Source organism: Mustela putorius, unplaced genomic scaffold (assembly GCF_011764305.1).
Source record: "Mustela putorius furo isolate JIRA1106 unplaced genomic scaffold, ASM1176430v1.1 tig00000281_pilon_pilon_pilon, whole genome shotgun sequence".
NCBI lineage: Eukaryota > Metazoa > Chordata > Mammalia > Carnivora > Mustelidae > Mustela > Mustela putorius.
The window spans coordinates 4810234-4830319 of NW_025421343.1; the positions used below are offsets into that span (position 1 = coordinate 4810234).

General features: G+C 42.3%; 1 protein-coding gene across 4 annotated transcripts in view; it reads right to left on the reverse strand.

Moving 5' to 3' along the window:
• The window catches only part of TACR1 (tachykinin receptor 1), a 170005-nt gene that overhangs the window by 66288 nt on the left and 83631 nt on the right, over positions 1–20086 (reverse strand). For all 4 annotated transcript variants that reach the window (XM_045079074.1, XM_004742278.2, XM_004742277.2 and 1 more), the window contains one exon: positions 6872–7066. In XM_045079074.1, the coding sequence (XP_044935009.1) occupies positions 6872–7066 (195 nt within the window). The remainder of the gene's footprint in view (positions 1–6871; positions 7067–20086) is intronic.

A 20086-nucleotide genomic window follows, 5' to 3' on the forward strand; every position in this document is an offset into this window, starting at 1 on the left:
TGGGCTGTAATATATAAAAGACAAAATGCTGCAAAAAAAACAGCACATTTTTATAAGTCTTTCTTAAGACTAGTATTTATAGAGAATTATATTAGAGTTAATAAATACACTCAAGTTCCCATCCACGAAATTTCCAGGTAATTAAAGTTATGAATGATGCTATTTTCTTGCATTGCCTCCTTTCCCAGTACTATTGGTAATATTTGGAATTCAGAATAGGCATATCTTACTTCTTGCCACAGTTCTACTGCAAAGTTAGGTACATGGAGGTCTAATTAATAGAAAATGATATATGACCAATGTTAATAAATGATTCAGGAAACTGAACTCCCCCACTGTCTAAATCTCATTCATTTGGATGTCTTTCTCATTTTTCATCCTCATTACAGACTTTTTCTTGGCCTTGGTGGTAGGCCCTCTGATGAAGAAGTGTGGACTCATTCATCTTACTTGTCCTCGGGGGTATTGTTGTGGAACCTTCTGGGACCACTGCAACCTGACAGCTTGTACAGCATCCTTAAGAGTGGGCTTGGCTCTGATTAACTTTGAAAGCTACGGTGCATTCCTCCTCATTTTAGTAGAACAGGGAGGTCGATGTATTTCTTTTTTATACTTCATCCTTTCCCTTGCATTTTTCTGTGCCAGGAGGAGTCCCTTTTGGTCACCCATGAAACCAGTCCATCTATTCCCTCTTCATAGGACTTCCTGGGAAGTGTCACAGTTCACCAGAGCAGCCAAAGCCAAGCCAGCTTGCACATGGTGGCAGCATTCAATTACAGATGATGATATTATTACATTAATAATGAGCCTACGTCCTCATTTTCATGACTGTTACAACATTAGGATATTTTCTCTAACCGTGTGCTGTAAACATAAGAAGGGGATGGTAGAGGACACTGAAGTAGTCCCCGGAGGGATCTGGGAATAGAGCTAGAAGCAGCTTGTTTTAAAGCTTAGTCTCTTACCTTAAGTCAGCTGAAAGAGCTCAATTTTCAAAGAGTAGTCAGTTTTCAAAGAACAGATTCGTTAACAAAATTATCATTCATTTTTTTAAAGATTTTATTATCTGACAGATGGAGATCACAAGTAGGCAGAGAAGCAGGCAGAGAGAGAGGAGGAAGCAGGCTCCCCGCTGAGCAGAGAGCCTGATGCGGGGCTCGATCCCAGGATGCTGGGATCATGACCCGAGCCAAAGGCAGAGACTTTAACCCACTGAGCCACCCAGGCGCCCTATCATTCATTTTTGAAAGATCTACTTATTTATTTGAGAGAGAGAGTATAGGAGCAGAGGGAGAGGGAAAGAATCTCAAGCAGACACCCCACTGAGTGAGGAGCCTGACACAGAACTAGATCTCATGACCCCGAGACCAGGACCCGAGCAGAAATCAAGAGCCGGACACTCAACTGTCTGAGTTACCCAAGTGCCCCCGAAATTATTATTTATGCACACATATAAACATATATGTATGTGTTTATGTATATACTCATAACAGGTTGTAGAAACATGTTTAATGACATAGGAAATCATTCATGACATGGTAAATGAAATTAACAGATAGTAAGATGTATATACAAATTACTCCTATTATGAAAAGATATTCAACCCTACTTGTAAAAAGAGAAAAGCAAATTTTAACTATAATGGGCAAAAATCTCAAAGCCTGACAATACACTACTCTGTTGGGAAGGCTGTAGAGGAACCAGGACTTCCATACACTGCTGGTTCAGAATGTAAATTAGCACCATTCGATATGGAGGGCAAATATCAAAATTAAAATGTTATATGTCTTTGACTCAGCAATTTCATTTTTGGAAATTTTTTGCTATAGATAGCCTTGCATGATAAATGTGCATGGCTGTGCTCCAGAATAGCAAAAGGCTGGAGATAATCCAAAGTCCACCCAAAGTGTGATTGGCTAAATAACATTGTACATTTGTAGCCTGGAGTACTGTGTGTAGCTGAGACAAAGAAGAGATGCTCTTCATGAACTGATATGGAAATATCTCTAAGACACATTAAGATACAGAGTGATGTGCATAAATATGAGCTACATTTTGTGTTACAGAGAGGGAAGCAATCTGTATTTGTGTTGACCTGTGTGCCTTCAAAACAAACTAAGAACAGTATCTCCCTAGAGAGGGAGTAAGAGACTGGAAGAATATTCATCAAAATGTTAGAGCCTTTCATGAAAGATGAGCATACAGATGATTAAAGAAATTATAGGAATTTTCAGTATACTTCAAAATTTGCTCATTTTTAAAAATGCAAAATAAAGTTTGAAATGATTTTCCAGGAAACTGACCAAGTCTGTCGGTTCCATTTTATTGCCCAGAGGTACATGCTTATGAATATAGCAGTAAGGGGTGGAGGTTGTGGAGACTGTCTGGGCCTTATGCTCTACTCAACGTTTGCCACTCCTTTCAGGGACAGCATTTGTCCCATATGCTCTTAGACCAGTTGGGAAAATTCCAGGTGGGCTGAAAGGTAGGAGTCAGCAAGGCAAAATGAACGAGGTTAAGTAAGCATGAGAATGCAGTGGGGTCCATCCATGCTTTGGCTTATTCAAAAGTAAAAACTTATGAATAATATCATTCTAGGCAAAGCTCTGTGCCTCAGAAGGTAATTCTTAAGGAACGAACTTCTGGGGTTATCCCAAGGAAAGCAGTTTCTTGAAAGCTTGTAAAAGCAAAATCCTTTGAATAGCATTTAATTTACAGTTAAAAAATATGAAGCATACTTTCCAGAAAAAATGGATGAGCAAAATCACCTGGTATTATGAATGGTTTTTAAGCAAGCACTCATGCTACTACCACAGAGCTCAAGAAATATAATTTTGTCAGCCCCTCAAAAGCATCTCTAAGTGTCTCTTCTTGGCCACACACCTTTCCTTCCCATGAGAGAGAATCATGTCTTCACTTTCATGGTGACTACTACTTTGTTTGCATTTATAGTTCAACCACGTACTGATGTGCTCTTAAAGATGTACTTCCATTTTCCTCATTTTGTTTTAAGACTTTGTAAGAACCAGCCATGTTGCATGGAGCTACATTCTGTTTGTTGTGTTAATTACATAGTATTCTGTTACATGCTTGTGCCACAGTTTTTTACCCATCCAACTGATGATGGACATCTGGAATACCTCCAGTTTGGGGCATTAAGAACAATGCTGATATGAACCATACTCTAGCTGTGTTTGGATGCACATGTGCATGCATTTTTCTAGGGAAGTTACCCCTGGGCAAAACTGTGGGGTGGTAGTGTGTGAATAGCTTCTGCTTTTCTGGATACTACAAAATGTTTTCCAATATGGTTTTATCGATGTATGCTTCTTCTAGCAGTCTACAAAGGTTCTCACTGTTTCTTAATTTCACCGAAAGTTCTAAATGCTTAGTTGAGTCAGGCTTCTTAACATTTGCCCGTCTAATGGGTAGGCAGAAAGATGTCATTATGGTTTTCATTTGTATTTCACTGGTGATGAATGAAGTTGTGTGCCTCCTCACATATTCACTGGTCATTTGGACATTTCCTTTTGCGAAGTGCATATGCAAAACTTTTGCCTGCTCTTTTATTGGATTGCCTTTCTTTAATAGTGCTTAATTTAATCCATGTATTAATAAAGAGCCTGAATGATGAATGATCAGGGCTGGAGGTTCAGCGTCTAGCCAGAAGGTGAATGCAGCAATCTAAGATTTTTACAAAACCTTTTTATATAATTAGCTGGCACAAATTATTCATCAGGAAAATTGGGCCTAAGCATTTGCCCACCACACTGTCTCCTGCCAGTCATCTACCCATGTACCTAGATCTACGAGTGATGCGCCAGACTCTTCCCATGTGCTTGTCACTGGGCTAAGCATGTGCCTTATTTACTTTTGTCGATACCTCTATGTGGAATGTTCCATTCAGCTTAGAGGCTTAAATAATTTGACCATGATGACTCAACTAGACAGTGATGTGGCTGGGAGTTGAGCCCTCATTTAACTCCAGACCCCATGTTCTTAACCTAATTATTATACTGCCTTAAAAAAAGTTTCCTTCTGGTTTCAAATTTGGGATTATTGTCTGCTGTGGAAATGGCAATCAGTCCCAGCAGAAGACAATGGCAATCAGTCCCAGCAGAAGCAGAAGTACTTAGGTTAGAGCTAGTAAAACTTAAATTCTCTAAAAGTATATCATAAGGCATTATGAAGGATATTGACAAAAAGGAAATAGGCTTACATAAAGCTTACTATGCACTCGACTTATGTTTGCTTCACAGACATCGTATGTGGATGACAAATACAGATTCTTTCAACTTACTACTGTATCCGTAAACATTTTACACATCTTGAGTAGATAAAATCAGATGCTGTTCTCCAGACTCATTTTTTAAGATTAAAATCATGAAATAAACATATGGTATTGCCTTTCTCTGATTGACTTATTTCGCTTAGCATTACACTTTTGACTCCAACCGTGCTGTTGCAACTGGCAAGATTTCCTTCTTTTTTATGGCCAAATAAAACTCCTCTGTGTGTGTGTGTGTGTGTGTGTGTGTGTGTGTGTTTGTGTGTGTGTATCTCATATCTTCTTTATCCATTCATCTTCACTCACGTGTGGAATTTAAGAAACAAAACAAATGAGCAAAGGGAAAAAGAGAGAGACAAACCCAGAAACAGACCCTTAACTATAGCAAACAAAATGATGGTTCCCAGAGTGGAGGAAGGTGCAGAGATGAGTGAAATAAGTGAGCCTTTAGCACTGAGCAGTGGATAGAACGGTGGAATCACTCTACTGTACACCTGAAATTAATTTAAGACGGTATGTTAACTATACCAGAATTAAAATTAAAAACGTAATAAAAATAATAAAATTTTAAAAATGAACAAATAAAAAGAAGGAAGAAGTTCAAAAAATCATGAAATAAACAATGATGGCAAACCTAAGCATGCTTCTAGTCCAGCTACCCTAAATTCTCATTGCAAGGAAAGAAGACAATCAGCATACTGTATCGAGTCTCAGAGGGCTTTCTTCATCATTAACAAGCCAAAGACAGCAAAATGTTTCAGAGTAAAACTTTAAAAACTACTATTTCTTGGGCAAGACTCCAGGGATCTGTGTAAATACCTTTGTTTCCATGTTAAACTTGGAATTTGTTGGAAGATAAATGGACTGTATTTTGAAACAAAACTGTAGGAAGGTGAGCAGACTTGGAAAAAAATCACGTGAACCAAGTCAAAGGCAGTTTCTAAGCAGCTTACAGAATGGGCTTTAATTCAGGGTCTTTCATTTTTCCCTTCTGAGGGAACCTTCTGGCTTGAACACGTTCACGGGCCCTGTACAGCTTGGAAAGCTCTGTTCTTTCCCCCGCAGAGACCCCACTCAGGCTTGTAGTTTCATTTGGAAGAATAATTTTCAATGTCTCCTTCTAGGCTGAGCATTAATCCCCCCACTGCTTGATCGATTAAATCCCACTGCCTGTGTCTGGGAGGCAAAGCCTGGGCTTTATGTATTGCTTTCTGGCAAGCCCCATTTCCATGCTCCGTGGAACTCTCTGCAGCAGGCTTTCAGACCCTCAGATCTTGGGGGCCAACAGGTAGTGTCTCATGTTACCGCCTAATGAGTTTAAAGGCCTGTAATGATTCTACCGCTATCTGATGAATTTGGTTCGATAACAGTATCTTACCTTTCGTATGGCATTTAATAGCTTACAAGGCGAGGATACATTATCTCGTTTGCACTTCACAGCAGTTGTTTATGGGAAGCAGTGCTTATCACTTTCAATTTAACAATGAGGGGGGTCTGTGATCCTTGCCCGGAGTCATAGAAGTAGTAATGGCAATCTTGTTATTAAAACATATATCATCTGATTATTAACGCCAGTGTTATCTTATGATTCACATAATAAACCCGAGATTGGAGAATTACAGAGAACTGTCAAAGGACCCACAGATCAATGTGCTCTGAGCCCAGGAAACTGACAGTGATAGAAATGTCACATTGCCACTCACCTGAGCGGAACAAAACAAAGAATAAGCCATTTCAGTGTAGCCTCTAGGAAAAGTCCTGGAGAAAACTGCCAGGATTTCTTTGAAATCCCTTTAATGCGATCAGTCAGGCCCCTGAAGATAAAAGCTGGCATGTCTTGTAGGGAAACCTGTAACTCTTAAGGTCTCATTGTACTGGCCTTGCCTTCCCATCCATTTTGAATGTGTATCTTATTTCTCCACCTAGAAAACTCTGGAAGATATGTGCTATGGCTTGGCTTCCCCCAGAGGCACACCCTGAGATCAAGATTCAAGCGCAAGTGAGTTCGTTAGAAGGAGAAAGAAATGCCAGTAGGGAGAAGAGCTGTGGCACAGAGAAGGGGGTGTCAGCGGGGGTGACTGGAGCTTCACCCTGAGATAAAACCTTGGCCGCAGTGTAAACACACACCTCAGAGACATCCCACCTGTGGGCTGAGGGCGCTGGTGTTCATACTCCAACTGCTATCTGCTGTTGAGAGCTGCTGGGAGCAAGGATAATTCCCCCACCTTCTGGCATGCTGAACAAGAGGGCAGAGCAGCGTTCTGGAGAGACAAACTCCCAGGCAAAGCAATGCAGACACTGGTGGGGCAGAGTCGCGAGAACCCGCAGGATACGGAAGAACGCTTGGATGGCAGGCTATAACAAGATCCAGGTCTTACGTATTTTTAAAATTTTCACTCAAAGTCCAGAGTAGTATTTGGGACACAAAGAGTTCCTTGATAATGATGGACACATCAGCCTAACATCCAACTGGTTATGAGAAATGCTTCTAGATAGACGCTAAATTGTAACCAACAAAAGAACATGGAAAGAAAGAAGAAGAAAAGACAAAGAAGGCGTCACCCGGGAATCATCCCTACTCACACTTTCTCGTAGATCTTGTCGGGATGTTCGGGCCATTCAATCATGCACACGACTCTGTTGGGCATGGTCTCTGTGGTTGAGTAGTAGCCCTGGGGGAAGGCCAGTAGAAGAGCCAGGACCCAGATGACACAGATGACCACCTTGGTGGCCGTGGCTGAGAGCCGGGGCTGGAGGGGATGGATGATGGCCATGTACCTGGAACAGAGAAGCAAGGACCAATTTCTGATTTGGTCACTAGAATTTGCATTGGGGATTAGCATTGTGCCTACCAAAGAAAAATTCCAGGGAAACATTTGACTTCTGATGACTTTTACGACTATTTTCTGATCACTTTTGCATATTCTATCCTTAAATGTTATGACTGTTAGGACATAAAACCCTAAAATACGTAAGAAAAGACAACCAGGTTTTCAAATATCTAGAACCCATCAAGCAATATTCTAAGAGAGACATTTTCGTTAATAGGATGCTCATGCTGGGGACATGATAGCCAAATGTAGATCAGAGGCATACGGTAGAATTAGAAGGACAAGAACCATGTTGTCAATTTATTCAATATAAAGACCATCTTTATCCTTCTTGAATTAAGGAATACCGTTGATAAAAATATTGGCTTTTTAAAGTTTTTATGTGGCCATTTAAAAGGCTAGCAATCTTATGTCAGCCTCTACCATTTGAGGGGTAATGAACTATGAGAAAGTAGTAGCCTAACAGAAAACCAGCTCCTGGTGAAATCTTCATCTGTTCTTTGAACATCTAGAAGTCAGTGTGTGGCTAACAATGCATGCCTCATGGGGAGAAAGACAGTCTCTTCCTGCTGAAATAGACACACTTGGGTATATTAAAGTCTGGGGTGGGGGGTGAAACCTCATTCATAGGAAGAGGGAAGCACCGTGAGTGATGGCTCAGGACGCGGAGCCACTCCCCCATGTCCTCTCATCTGGGATGGAGCCCCGAATGAATGTGTCCACACGTTTGAATTTGTGCCGCCTCTGAAATGTAGCAGGGATCTTAGGAATAATAAATATTCCAATCAGCATTTGCTATCAATTATAATCACATCAATTCTGCATCCTCCATTTTAAAAGGCATCTTGCTCTGTTTATTTTTTCTTGTAAAGTTTATGGATCCATCCCTTAAAATACGCATTCTTTATCAAAGCAGAAATTATGTCTCACACTGCCTTTGGGGTTTAAATATTATTGGACAAAACCTTACATTGGTTCTCTGATATGCAGGTATTTCTGGCTTCTATGGGACAGAATGGCCAATGGAATCTTGGGAAAAGAGCAGACAAATAGCAGCCCAGCTGTCAGCTGGCTGCACATAATTCCGCATAATTCTTTTTCTACACCCTTTGGACTTCCAGGATCTGTAGGCCAGAACTGGGACCACGGTTACAATTTACTTGTAAATTGCTTTACAAGTAAAGCAATTTCATTCAGCATGTGCACTACAAATTCGCACCGGGCACCTGCCGCACACAGAACACAGCTTTTCCTTCTCGGCTCCAAGCTCCTCATTTCTCTGGGGAGAGCAGGCGCATAAATAAGCAACCACAAAACACGACAGTAGGATATGTGACCTCAAGTGGTAATCTGATAAACGCCTTAGAGCCCTAAGGAGGCAGCAGCGGAAATCAAGTCTTGGAATGGCAGGGGGCCTGTTGGAGGTGCTTGAAGAGGTGAGCTTAGCTGGTTTTGGGACAAGTCTGCTGGGCATCCTACTTAAAGGGCAGGAAGCATTCAAAGCCTTCCTCTCTTCCCTGTGCTGTGATTAGATCTGACTCCCTGCCCAGGAGCTTTTTGGCTCAGTTTTCGTAAAGCCTTCTTTAAGTGATGTTTTATAATTCTAAACTTTAAAACACTTTTCTCCACATTTTCTTCCTAGCCATCTAGGCTTTCTTCTCAAGGTAAGCCTATGTATGTCAGGTCAGTCTTCAGATACATGATCAGAAGTGATAACCTTCAGGAAGAAACCCCACAGAATCTTTTCCTTCTCTCTCTTTTGGAAAAATGGACAGGTGGTCTAGAATTCAGGAGAGAGTAGAATTCAGAAGAGACTTGGAACAGATATTTTGGTGAGGGTGAGCGGTAAGCCATAAATCTTCTGGCAAGTTTCCTCAGTTGAGTTGGTGGCCATAAAACCTATCATTCAGTTGTTGTCTAGAGCACCAGACAGGGCAAAGCCAGCACCAGAGGGGCAAAGACAACTCTCAAAATGCCCTGAATCAAGCCTGTGTGTCTTCTTTAGATTACCCCAAGGGGCCACAGCTGCTTCCAAGGAAGGTCTGCTACGCCGTAGACCTGACGACCTTCCACCCTTGCGGGGGTCTCCTGAAAAGAACCCTGAGATGTCTTGATTTCCTTCTTGATTCTGCCTCTTTCTTGCTGCCTAAAGCCAATGAAGACTGGTTCCCTCTTCCGTCGTGGAGTGGCTGTGGACAGGGAACCCAGAAGCAGAGCCAATGGAGGTGAACTGTGCAGTCACTAGAGTCCTTTCCAATCTGGTGAAGGGCTGGACCTAGATGGTCATTAATGATGTTTGCATTAATTGTAGGCTGGCTTACTGGATCACTTCCCAGAGGCAAGCTCTTTCCCCTACAAAGCTAGACACCTAGCTATGCAGGTGCCTTTCCTTTCCAGCACCATCCAGGCTTCTGCTTTCACTGTAGTTGTGCATTCTCAGGCTCTACAGGAGCATGACGAGACTGCACAGAGGAGAATGGGCTAATTACATTGTCCCCTTTTAACATTATCTCAAATGCAAGATTTTAATTTGCTTTTAACTCAGGATAAGCATTCAGTCTTAAATAAACGTACCTTAACTCCCATGCCTGTGCCCCAATTGGTGATACGCCATTCAGAATCTAATGTGACTGGAGCTTAAGGGGGAACTGCATCGGCATATTGGTACTATAGCTTCAAATGGGCTGCAGATAGCCATATTTTACCTTTATTGCAAAAATTACAATTTGGGAGCTCATTTCAGTTAACTCTGCCATTTCTTGAGCAGAGGAGCCATTTCAGCGACAGATGAAAATGTTACCCACATAAAGCTAGAGAGAATACAAAAGCTTGGCCCTAAAGAAAAGTATGTATTTTCATTTGTTCAAAATAGAGCCATTTATAAATCTCTCGCTATCCCTTTCTTCTTCTTCTTCTTTTTTTTTTTTTTACCTTTCTCCCTTCTTTCTTTGGCAATCCTCACTTCTGGAGCTTACATGACATGCTTCTTTCTTATTCACCCCAAGAAGCATGTCCTGTCCGTAGACGGATGCATATTTTCTTTCCTGCTGACCATTCCTAGCTTGGATTCCATTAACATACATTTATATATTTATTTGTAACAGCCCTGAACGATTCTTGCTTATTCAGTTATGACTTATCATGGAGCAAGTGCTGCAAGCCTTAGGAAAATGCATTCAATAAATATTTATTGACTGCATTGTGCTTAAGAGACCAGAAGGCAGTCAATGAAATGTCTTCCTGGTTTACGCATTAATCATCAGGCTGCCAGAGACAGGGGTCCGGGGGGCTGTGTGGGATGTGGATTACGTTCTCCTCCTCATGTTGCTGCAGTCCCACGGAGGGTCCTCTGCTTTGATTTGAATTGTATGTGGCCTCCCAGCTCAAACACCTGAGGCGCTATCTTCCTCTTGCACGATCGTGCTTTATAAAAAGAACTCTCCACAGAGTCTCTGAAATCTGGCAAAGTATAAGGCTACACATTTTTTTTTTTTTAAAGGCACAGTGAAACAATCTTATTGTGAAAAAGAACTCCAATCTTCTGATCGGCCCCAGTATCCTCATAATGTCCTCTTATACCAGCCCTACGTCGCTGGGCAGAGAGGATGTCTTTCCTCTGCTGAGAGATCTCACCTCCCAGGCTCTGCCTCCAGTTCCTGTCCTTGCCCTTCCTCATCTCCACTCACTTCCTCCCAGGGTGCTTTCCCTCAACGGGCTGCATCCAGGTTCAAATGATGAGGAATAGTGACAGCTGAGAGCATAGATGCTATAGTCTTGCTCAAAGGTCAGAGAGCTTTTTTCTGTAAAGGGCCAGATGGGAAATATTCTAAGTTTTGTGGCCCACAGAATTTCTGTCATAACTACTCAACTTTGTCTTTATAGTGGGAAAGCGGACAAGGCAACTGTTGAGTGTGATTGTGTGCCAATAAGGCAATTTACAAAACTGGTGGGGACTGGGCTTGGCTGGGGCCCACGGTTTCTTGATCTCTGGTCTAATTGATAAGAAGGGAAGAGCAGGAGGAATTAGAACCATAGGAAGACATGGTGTTCTCTTCAGAAACACTTTTCTTCGGCTTGGCAGACGGAGGACTCTGACTGAAACTCATTGGGTGGATAAAGCTTACAGCCCACAAGGAGTTAGTGAAGCGATCAGCAGCCATCCATGACCCCAGAATCTAGCCCCAGTCTGAGTACAGTGGTCATTAAGCCATGATGTTTTTACTCCTTAATCTCCTTCTGGTGGACTCCTACTTATTTTCATGTTTTGGCCCATTTATCATGTCCTGTGACTGGGTTTCGGTGCCTTGCCTTTCCTGCTGAGGATCTCTAACCTTGTGTGGATCCCATTTTGGTTTATTTGCTTGTCTACATTGTCTTAATTCAACCTGGACAGATTCTTTGCAGGTGGCAGTTGCTGTGACTTACTCAAGCTTGGCTTCCCTCAGTGCCGAGGACAGAGTAAAAACTCAGCGAAAGCTTAATTGAATAAATGAATATGAACTCTGTCAGCACATAGCAGGGGCTCCATAAATGGTTGTTGAATAAAAATACATGCAGTAGGAGACCTACATACTTACTACACCTTCATTCTTCCCAATCTGAACATATGTGAGACTAGGATGTAGGAATAATTATTGCTCAGTGTTTTCTGTCATACAGACATCCGGGTCCCAGAGGAAGGACTTCACTGGACCTGGGTCTTCAGAATTTTCCATCTCTTTACATTAAACCCTTACATAAATTCTCAATCAGTGTTTGTTGACTGACTTCAACACTGACCACCATGTAGAGAATTCAGTCTTGCTTCATGATATCACCCCTCCAGCTCTTCCTCTGAACAAGAGGTTGCACCATCCTTTCCCCTCCTCCTCCCCGCCCCATTCCAGCTCAAAGAACACCTGTTGGGGCATCAGTTGGGGTTCTCTTCTAAGACATTTCTTTAATCATCAAAATCCTTGCTTAGCATATCACTTGACCAATAACTTTGTCCACTCAACTAAGCTCAAGCATCACATAACTATAACCAAAGAGGCCTTTGAGCAGCCAACAGAGGTGACCTGAAGCTCACATATTACCAAAGCATTTTTCTTAACGGCAAAGCCCCTTGAGTCCTCACTGCTATGCTACACACAATTCTAAGAATGGCCTTTAAGCCCACCATAAATTCACAGCACTGTCGGATTCAATTTAAAAAGAACCAGCTGACAACAATGGCATAGGCAATAAAATCGTTAAGAAATAGATGCAAAGACAGATGGAACTGAGAGCCTGGGACAATTTAGAGTTAATAGAAGGAGAGATGTAGCTAACTGATGTCTGAGCTGTCCTGCCCCATGTGTGATCAAAGGATCCATGTGGTTCAAAGGTGATTTCAGATTATAGAGTCTACAGGCAGGGTGCCATCAAAATACACATGACTAAGGCCTGAAATGAACTATGGGGGAAAAATAGTAAAGATCCAAACCAAGTGCAATATTCTGAAGGCTTTTGCCTGCAAAGGTGGGGTCGGATTTGAAAACTTAAAGCAGGGGCAACAGGGACAGAAGAATTGGGTTAGAGGGAGTTCAGAGAATGGCACGTTCCCACCTTCTTCTTCTTGTCCTCCAGGGCAGCCTCTCTTCTCCTACAGACCTCCTTTATTCACCAGATAAGGGTGGGATCTCGTGAGCGAGGCACTCACAGGGTTGTACAAATGCAAAGTTGGACCCTGTCTTTATTGAAAATTTTGATATTCTGCTTAGCGTAGATTTTTTGCATTAGTTTTTTTCTATTTTAAAATATTGCATTAGCATACTTTTAGAATTTTAATTGCTGAATTATTTGTGCCACCTTACATTTTGCACCCAAGGTGAATGTCTCACTTGCCCCACCCTAGTCCCAGCCCTGATTATATTTCCACTCAAGTGCATCAGGCAGGACAATCATTGATGAAATGAAGTGTGCTTGGACTTAGAGAGTGGTGGGACTATGGTTCAGTGCTGCTGGTTCTGGCAACCACTTGATAAACAGTCAGTTATGCTGTGTCCTCTGCCTGCAGCCTTGTAATGCCCAGGTCACCAGAGCATGGGTGGCAGGGTTGATGGGAAGCCTGGAAAACTATCAAATAACATGAGCAGAATGGAGGCTGAGCAATTCTACTGTCTAGAGTAATTTGGACACCCTTGCTACTGTGATTTTGCCTTTTATTGTACATGCGAATCCACAACTATTTATTGTATTGACTGATTGGCTGGTGATAGTGCTTTCTTAGTTAAAAATCTTCTTTGACAGCAATGAGTTATAAGCAAACAGAAGTATATGTTTAATGAAAAATTGCAGGTCTGATTTCTGTTTTTCATTAAAATCAATGATGAATGTGTGACCTACACAAAGGGTTTGCAGACATTTACCTTCTACGGAGCTTCAGTGTTACCACTGAACATGTGAAAACCAGAAGATACCAATCGGATGATAGAGGGAGCAGCATCCACACCAAAAAAATTAGTAGTTAGTTTAAGCCAAATGTGTTCAAAGCTGTGGACATATATAGTGAAAATAGTGTGTTTGCCCATTGGGAAGCACGACTTTTCATTTAGATTAAATGACCATTCTAAATTAATTTCACTAATTTTCAGTTCTAATTTTTCTCGTGCATTTGCAAAAGTTCAAGGGATACTATGAGAATCTTGTCTTGGTTAGCAGAGGAACTTGGCAAGCAGCTAAGTGATTCTATTTTTATATCACTGTCATCAGATTTTTCAAATAGGAAATCAGGTAGTTTCAATAATGGTTCAATTCTTTTGTAACCTAATTCATGAAATCAAAGTTTGGGGGAGTAGAAAAAAATTGGCATTGTGAATATTACTATGAATTCATTTCAAACTTCAACAGTGAAGATAAATTGTTTTGTTTTGATATTAATGTGAATACAATGTGATAAAAATAATGTCCTTACTAAATTAAGAAACCTATGGAACAGAGATATATTTGGAATAGGTTAAGAGACATATAACTTGCCAAACAAGCTCTGGTATTTTACCAATTATAAAATAGAAGCTGAAGTCATTGAAATTTACAAAAAATTTTTGTAGGTGCAGAGTAACTAAACTAGTTTTCTTCTACTTTGGTAGTAAAGTTGATGTTGAATACGAAAGTATATTGTAATAGGATTTTGGAAGTGTTTTTATGGGACAGCCCTAAATTTTTTGTACCTGAGTCTTCTAAGTCTTGGTTGCATTTTGTTTAGTTGAATATCTTTAATGCAAATATCTTTTTAAAAGATTTTATTTATTTATTTGAGAGAGAGGAAGCATGAGCAAAGGGAGGGGCAGAGAGACAAGCAGACTCCCTGCTGAGTGTGGAGCCTGATGTGGGGTTTGATCCCAAGACCCTGACATCATGACCTGAGCCAAAGTCAGAAGCTTAACCACCTGAGCCACCCAGGTGCCCCTTTAATGCAAATCTTTTTAATGGACAATCCCAAAATATGATCTTCTGAAGCTTTTAGAAAATTAAAGTTTTTGAGTACAAATCTGGTAAACAAAAAATGATAGAAATTTATCCCTATAAAGAGGTACTGCACAAAGCTTTAAGGTACTGATGAAAGCTTTAAGGTGTGCACAATTTAATTTTGGAATTCTTGAATTGCTCTTAAGAATATTTTCACTTGTGGGAAAAATCTTTTGATGGATCTGTATTTTTTAGTAAATAATTTGTACTCTCTCTGAGAATGGACTGGTGTGAAACTGGGGTGGACTATAATCTCACTGTATCTAAATTGGGTAAAACATTAAAAAGAAACAGAGACTACTTATTGACTAACTTAGACAACTTAGCTTTTTCTCTTAAATCTATCTTTTTGTGTCTTTGTGCTACATTCTGGATACTGAGTTTGGATCAGTCTTCCAGTTCATGGACTTTCTCCAGCAAATCTAATCTACCGTTAGACCTGCCTCTTACATTTCAACTCTTACTATTTTTCATTTTTATAATTTTGATTTACTTATTTTTCAACATGCTTGGTCATTCTTTATATGTTTCACTTGGTCCTCATATTTTCAAGCTTCTTATTTATAGCTTTTTAAATTCTGTATACATAACACAACACACATAGTTTATATTCAGTCTCTAATAACTCCAATAGCTGAAGTCTCCCTGGGTCTGCTTCAGCAGGTTCTCACTCACATTGATCTGTTTCATTATCTGTTTCATTTTGACTTCATCCTGCTGATTTACTTTGGAACTTTATCTGTAAGAATTCACTGATGTCTGGGTGGAAGTTAGGTTCCTTCTGAGATTTGCAGTAGTTTCTGCCAAGAACCTGGGAACACTTCCAGGCTGGGACCACTGTGAGCTAGATTTCTGTGAGAGTTTTTTTTTTTTTTTTTAGATGATTCAACTGATATGAATTTGGCCTGCACACCCATGTGTGTGCTCCTTTTCTGCTGCAAACTTTCAGAATATATATATTTTTTCTGTTTACTCTGTACTAAGGTTAGAGATGAGCAATTTTCCTTATGGCCCCTGGAAGGGTAGGCATTTATTTACAGGTCTGTTTTTATACTGAGTGAGTAGCTCTTGGCTTCTCAACTTTAAGAAAACTTACTCTGTTGGACAACACATGACAGGAAGGTCTTAGGCTTTGAATCTTGTTCCCATACCTTACCTTGTGAGTCAAAGTCGAGATCAAATACCCTCCAGACAAAACCTCCAGTTCAATAATTAGAATTTCTGCCCTCATTTAAATTTTGACATTAGTATTCCTGACTTTCTTGCAAGAAAATGAATGCATTTACAAAGTTTGCATGCGTGTGTAGTATCGTATCCAGAATTTGTTAATTAACTTCAAGATTGTCAATCAGGATATCTAGTCTGCCATATGACTGAAAGCAGAAGTTCTGAACTTACTTTTTGTTTGTTTGTTAGTTTTATTGTTGAATTATTTGGTGTAAGCATTCAAAGAATACAGAGGGGATAAAGGGAACGGCTCTCTCCTACTTCTGTTCCCTTAGAAAAACACCTAGCTAATGTACTGAGTATTTGAGAAGTGCCAGGTTCCATTCTATGTGCTTTCTGTATATGAACTCATTTTACCTTTAACCAACTCTTTGAGGAAGGTTGCTGTCATGACCCCCAATTTCCAAATGAGGAAACAGACTCACAGAGGTCAAGTAACTCATCCACCAAGTGGTGGGGCTGGGTTTGAACTTGGCAGTCTGGCTACAGAGTCTCTGCACTGCTTCCCCCGGCCACCCATCTTCCCCTACCTTTTGCTTTGCTTTTCTATCATGGCACTCTCCAGGACTCAGACCTACTGCCAGCAATGGGTGTGGTTCTACACGTATAAACCTGTATATTCATGCCTTTTTTTAAATTGATTTTTTAATTAATTCATTCAATAAACATGTGATCTCCTCTGATGTATCAGGGAAGGGCTCTATCTCCCTACTGTGAAGGAGTCTGTCTAGAGGGAGAGGCTCATACCTGTCTTGTAGTGAGATGAAATGTGCTGTGTGCTGCAGAAAATTCACAACGTGCAGGGGGTAGGGAGTGGTCAGGAGGCCATTCTGGCCTGGGCACGGAGGCCAGGGAAGTTTCCCATTGGAGGTGGTATTTAAATGTGACCCTGAAGGATAAGTTGGTGTGCACATCTATACACAGCAGTATGCCACATACTTTCTCAAAGGAGGCAACAGCAGATACAAAGGTCTGGTGACCTAAAAAGAAATGGCTTGTTTATAATCACTTCTAACATTTTATAAGATGCTTCTCAGGAAGAAGCAAGTAATGCATCTTCTATTCTTTGGAATCCCTGACTGGCCTGGCCCAACATAGCACTGTGGGGACCACCCACTCACTGACTTAATGTCCCCCTCTAGTAAGCAAGAAGATGTTGGCCTCTGAGTTTGCTCCTTGCAGATGTTGACGGGAAAACAAGGATAGAGGATTGAGTGAGGAACGACAGGGTCCCATGGTCTCTGTTGATGACAGTGACCAGAGGGAATGCTAGCCTCCAAGGGAACATATGGAAGATGCTGGGACCAGATCTCCCCAACAGAGCCAGAGCCCAGGAGAGACAAACATGCTTTCCAGAAAGTAAACATTCCTTGGGCCTGTGTTTACAGACCACCCGGTGGCCTGTCCTGCTGGTGATGTTGGGCTTCCCCAGTTCACACTGTCAGAGCTGGAGACTTTGCTGCCTGAATTAGGACTTGCCTCTTCCCAGGGAGTTCTCTACACAGAACATACCTCTTCTCCTCTCTCTCACTTGCTCTTCCTGCTTTTTCAGCTCCTTAATCTCTCTCAGAGTGATTTCTCAGAGTGTCCGTTTTCTCCTAGTGAAGGAAGGACATCTTTGTAATTCACATGACCATAGGCCACGCGGTGTCTTCTTGGAGGCCCAGCGCCTAGCTTACGCTCTGGGACCCGGAGCAACACACCCTTCAGTGGCCTAAGCCATGGGTGCGACTGCCTGGATCCGTGGTCAGGTGCTCAGAGGGACTGACATGGCAAAAGGCCAATGAGGCCGAGGCGTCAGCTTAGCAGCTGTCATCTAAAATGGAAGAGCTCAGTTTACAACTTAAATAGTATTTCCCGGGAAAAACACAAACAGGAGCAGTAGCGTTCATTCCCCACAGCTCCCATGCGTGAATTCCACTGAGACATTTAAGCGTGGCTGTTGCTGAAACGTGATGTCACAGACCGGTGAAGGGGCCCTGATCTTTGGCCAACTACACAGCAGACACTCTTAGGGTTTGCTGGAATGAATGGTCTCCCTGCACCGGACCCCAAGACCCTACTTTCCTGGGAAGAGGAGCCCGATTCAACCTCTCCCTGTCCCATGCTCCCCCCAGGCCTCCCCCTGCACTCAGCATCCCGTTTCACTGCTGTTTTTGCAAATCTCATTTCTGACAATCATTAGAGGCCCACTACAGAGCTACTGTGATGCCAGGATCTAGCCGGGTGTTGTCAGAGGACAGGGCACACGAACTGTGAACGTGGGGGCTGCAGGGGATAAAGCACCTTCGCAAGGGAGAAGGAGGCATGTGGAGATGGCAGGGGTTGGCAGGACAGGGGTTTGCGGAGAGGGGCCAAGGCACATCATCCGACTGGCCACAGCCCACCACCTCTCATTTCCCAGTTCTCTGTCCAGCCTTCCTCTCTGGCCTTCTGAGGGGGTGGTTGTTCCCTTGGGACATGTGGGTCTGAGCTCCATGGGTTTGGTTCTCACTTCCTTCCCATAGAGCCCAGAGGCCTTGGCATTGACCCTTACTGGTGGTGCACACTAACAAAACCCAAATTCCCTTGGACTAGAAGTGAGAGAGAACGGAGTTCCAGTTTTTTAAAAATTTTTCGGCACTGACAGGTGTGAGCTTCTGGGAAACCTTTCTCCTCTCCGACACTTAGTGTCCTTATTGGCAAGCAGTTTCTACAGATGTTCCCTGAGGTCTGAGTGCAGGTTTGGTTGTGAGTCTTAGCCCAACGCTGCCGTGGCTCCCAGCTCCCAAAGGCTGACCCTCTTTCACCCCTGTCCTGCCTCATAAGACTGTTAGCCAGTGGCTCTTCAAGTCCCCTCACTCCCATCAGAAAGGGTCACAGTCATAATAGGGCTTTTGTTTTTCCATCTTGTGTGCTCATTGTGAGGATCAAATAAGAAAGTATAAATTAAAGGGCTTATAATTACTAGAGAAGCATTGTTAGGAGACCTCCCCAGACGGGCCCTGGAAAGACAGGCAAAAAGGTAATTCATTCCTGTGTGTTCTGCCACCTCTGGAGCTTTTGAAAGATCGTGGACAATGGGGGGTTGGGTGGGGTGGGGTGAATGACAGCATAGCAGAATGCCTGTCTAACTCTCTAGAGAACCTGTGGTGCCCACATTGGCTTAGGCAGGGACCTCAGCAGATAAGGATGTTCTAACTGCCAGTTTATATAGTCCCTCAGGGGAAATTGATAGGTCAACCATAACTCACGACTAGAAGCCACCTGGACCATGGATCAGGTAAGTCTGTCCATGATGCTTGCACACTAATAGCACACGGGACCTCAGTGACCATGTAGGCTATTAGGGTGGGGAGGGGGGATTAGAGGTTGTTTAGTCCAGTCCCTTCACTACACACTGGAGGACACCAGGCATGAAAAATCAAGGTCAAGCCTAAGGCCAAGTTGTGGTTAAAACCAGTGATGGCTCTGGAATTTTTATATTGGATGGGCTGGGGGAAGAAATTGGGTTGAGGGAAGGCAGGGGATTTTAGATAAAATTGAAAAAGTGTCACCTGTTAGATCAGCAAATAGGAGAGAAGAGTTTGTGTAGCTGGGAGAGAACTAAAGCCACTCTTGGGTGCCCACACGACTTCTTGCCCAAGAACTCCGTTCTCCACTAAATGTGGCTACCTGAAAATTTTTAGGTGTTGGAGGAAGAAGACAGGTCCTTCTGTGTCCACAGCAAAGAGCCCACCCTCTGGACTAGGCAGGCCCATCCCTGCCCCTTCTGGGGTCACAGGGAAGCACTTGCGAGGAGCAGGATGGAGTCCAGCCTTGGCAATGGACGCTCACTGTAGAAAGACACCTGCTCTTCAATCTCGTGCCCAGATTTAGAAGATCAGGAGAGTGATTTCTAGCAACAAACTCATTAGTACCAACCTCTATTACCAAAACAAACAAACAAACAAACAAAAAACAATTGGGAATGCTGATGAAATTCATTAAAATGGAATTTTCCTGATAATGGTAACTGTAAACAGAAAAGACAATGATTTATGCCCAGCTTTGCAATGCCCCGGGAGAGGGTCTGTGTGAAAGGATTCTCTCACTCTCCCACTGAGACTTGAAGGGCTCTGACCTTCTGGGACCTGCTCTGCGCCTAGGCGACAGGTGTCACAAACAGATTAAAGATATTTGTTTGAACAGCTTCAATGGCTGTTTGTTTCATGACTACCCAGCCAGCTCTGAGGTCTCTCTTCTCAACGTTTGCTTGCTTGCCTTCTTCTTT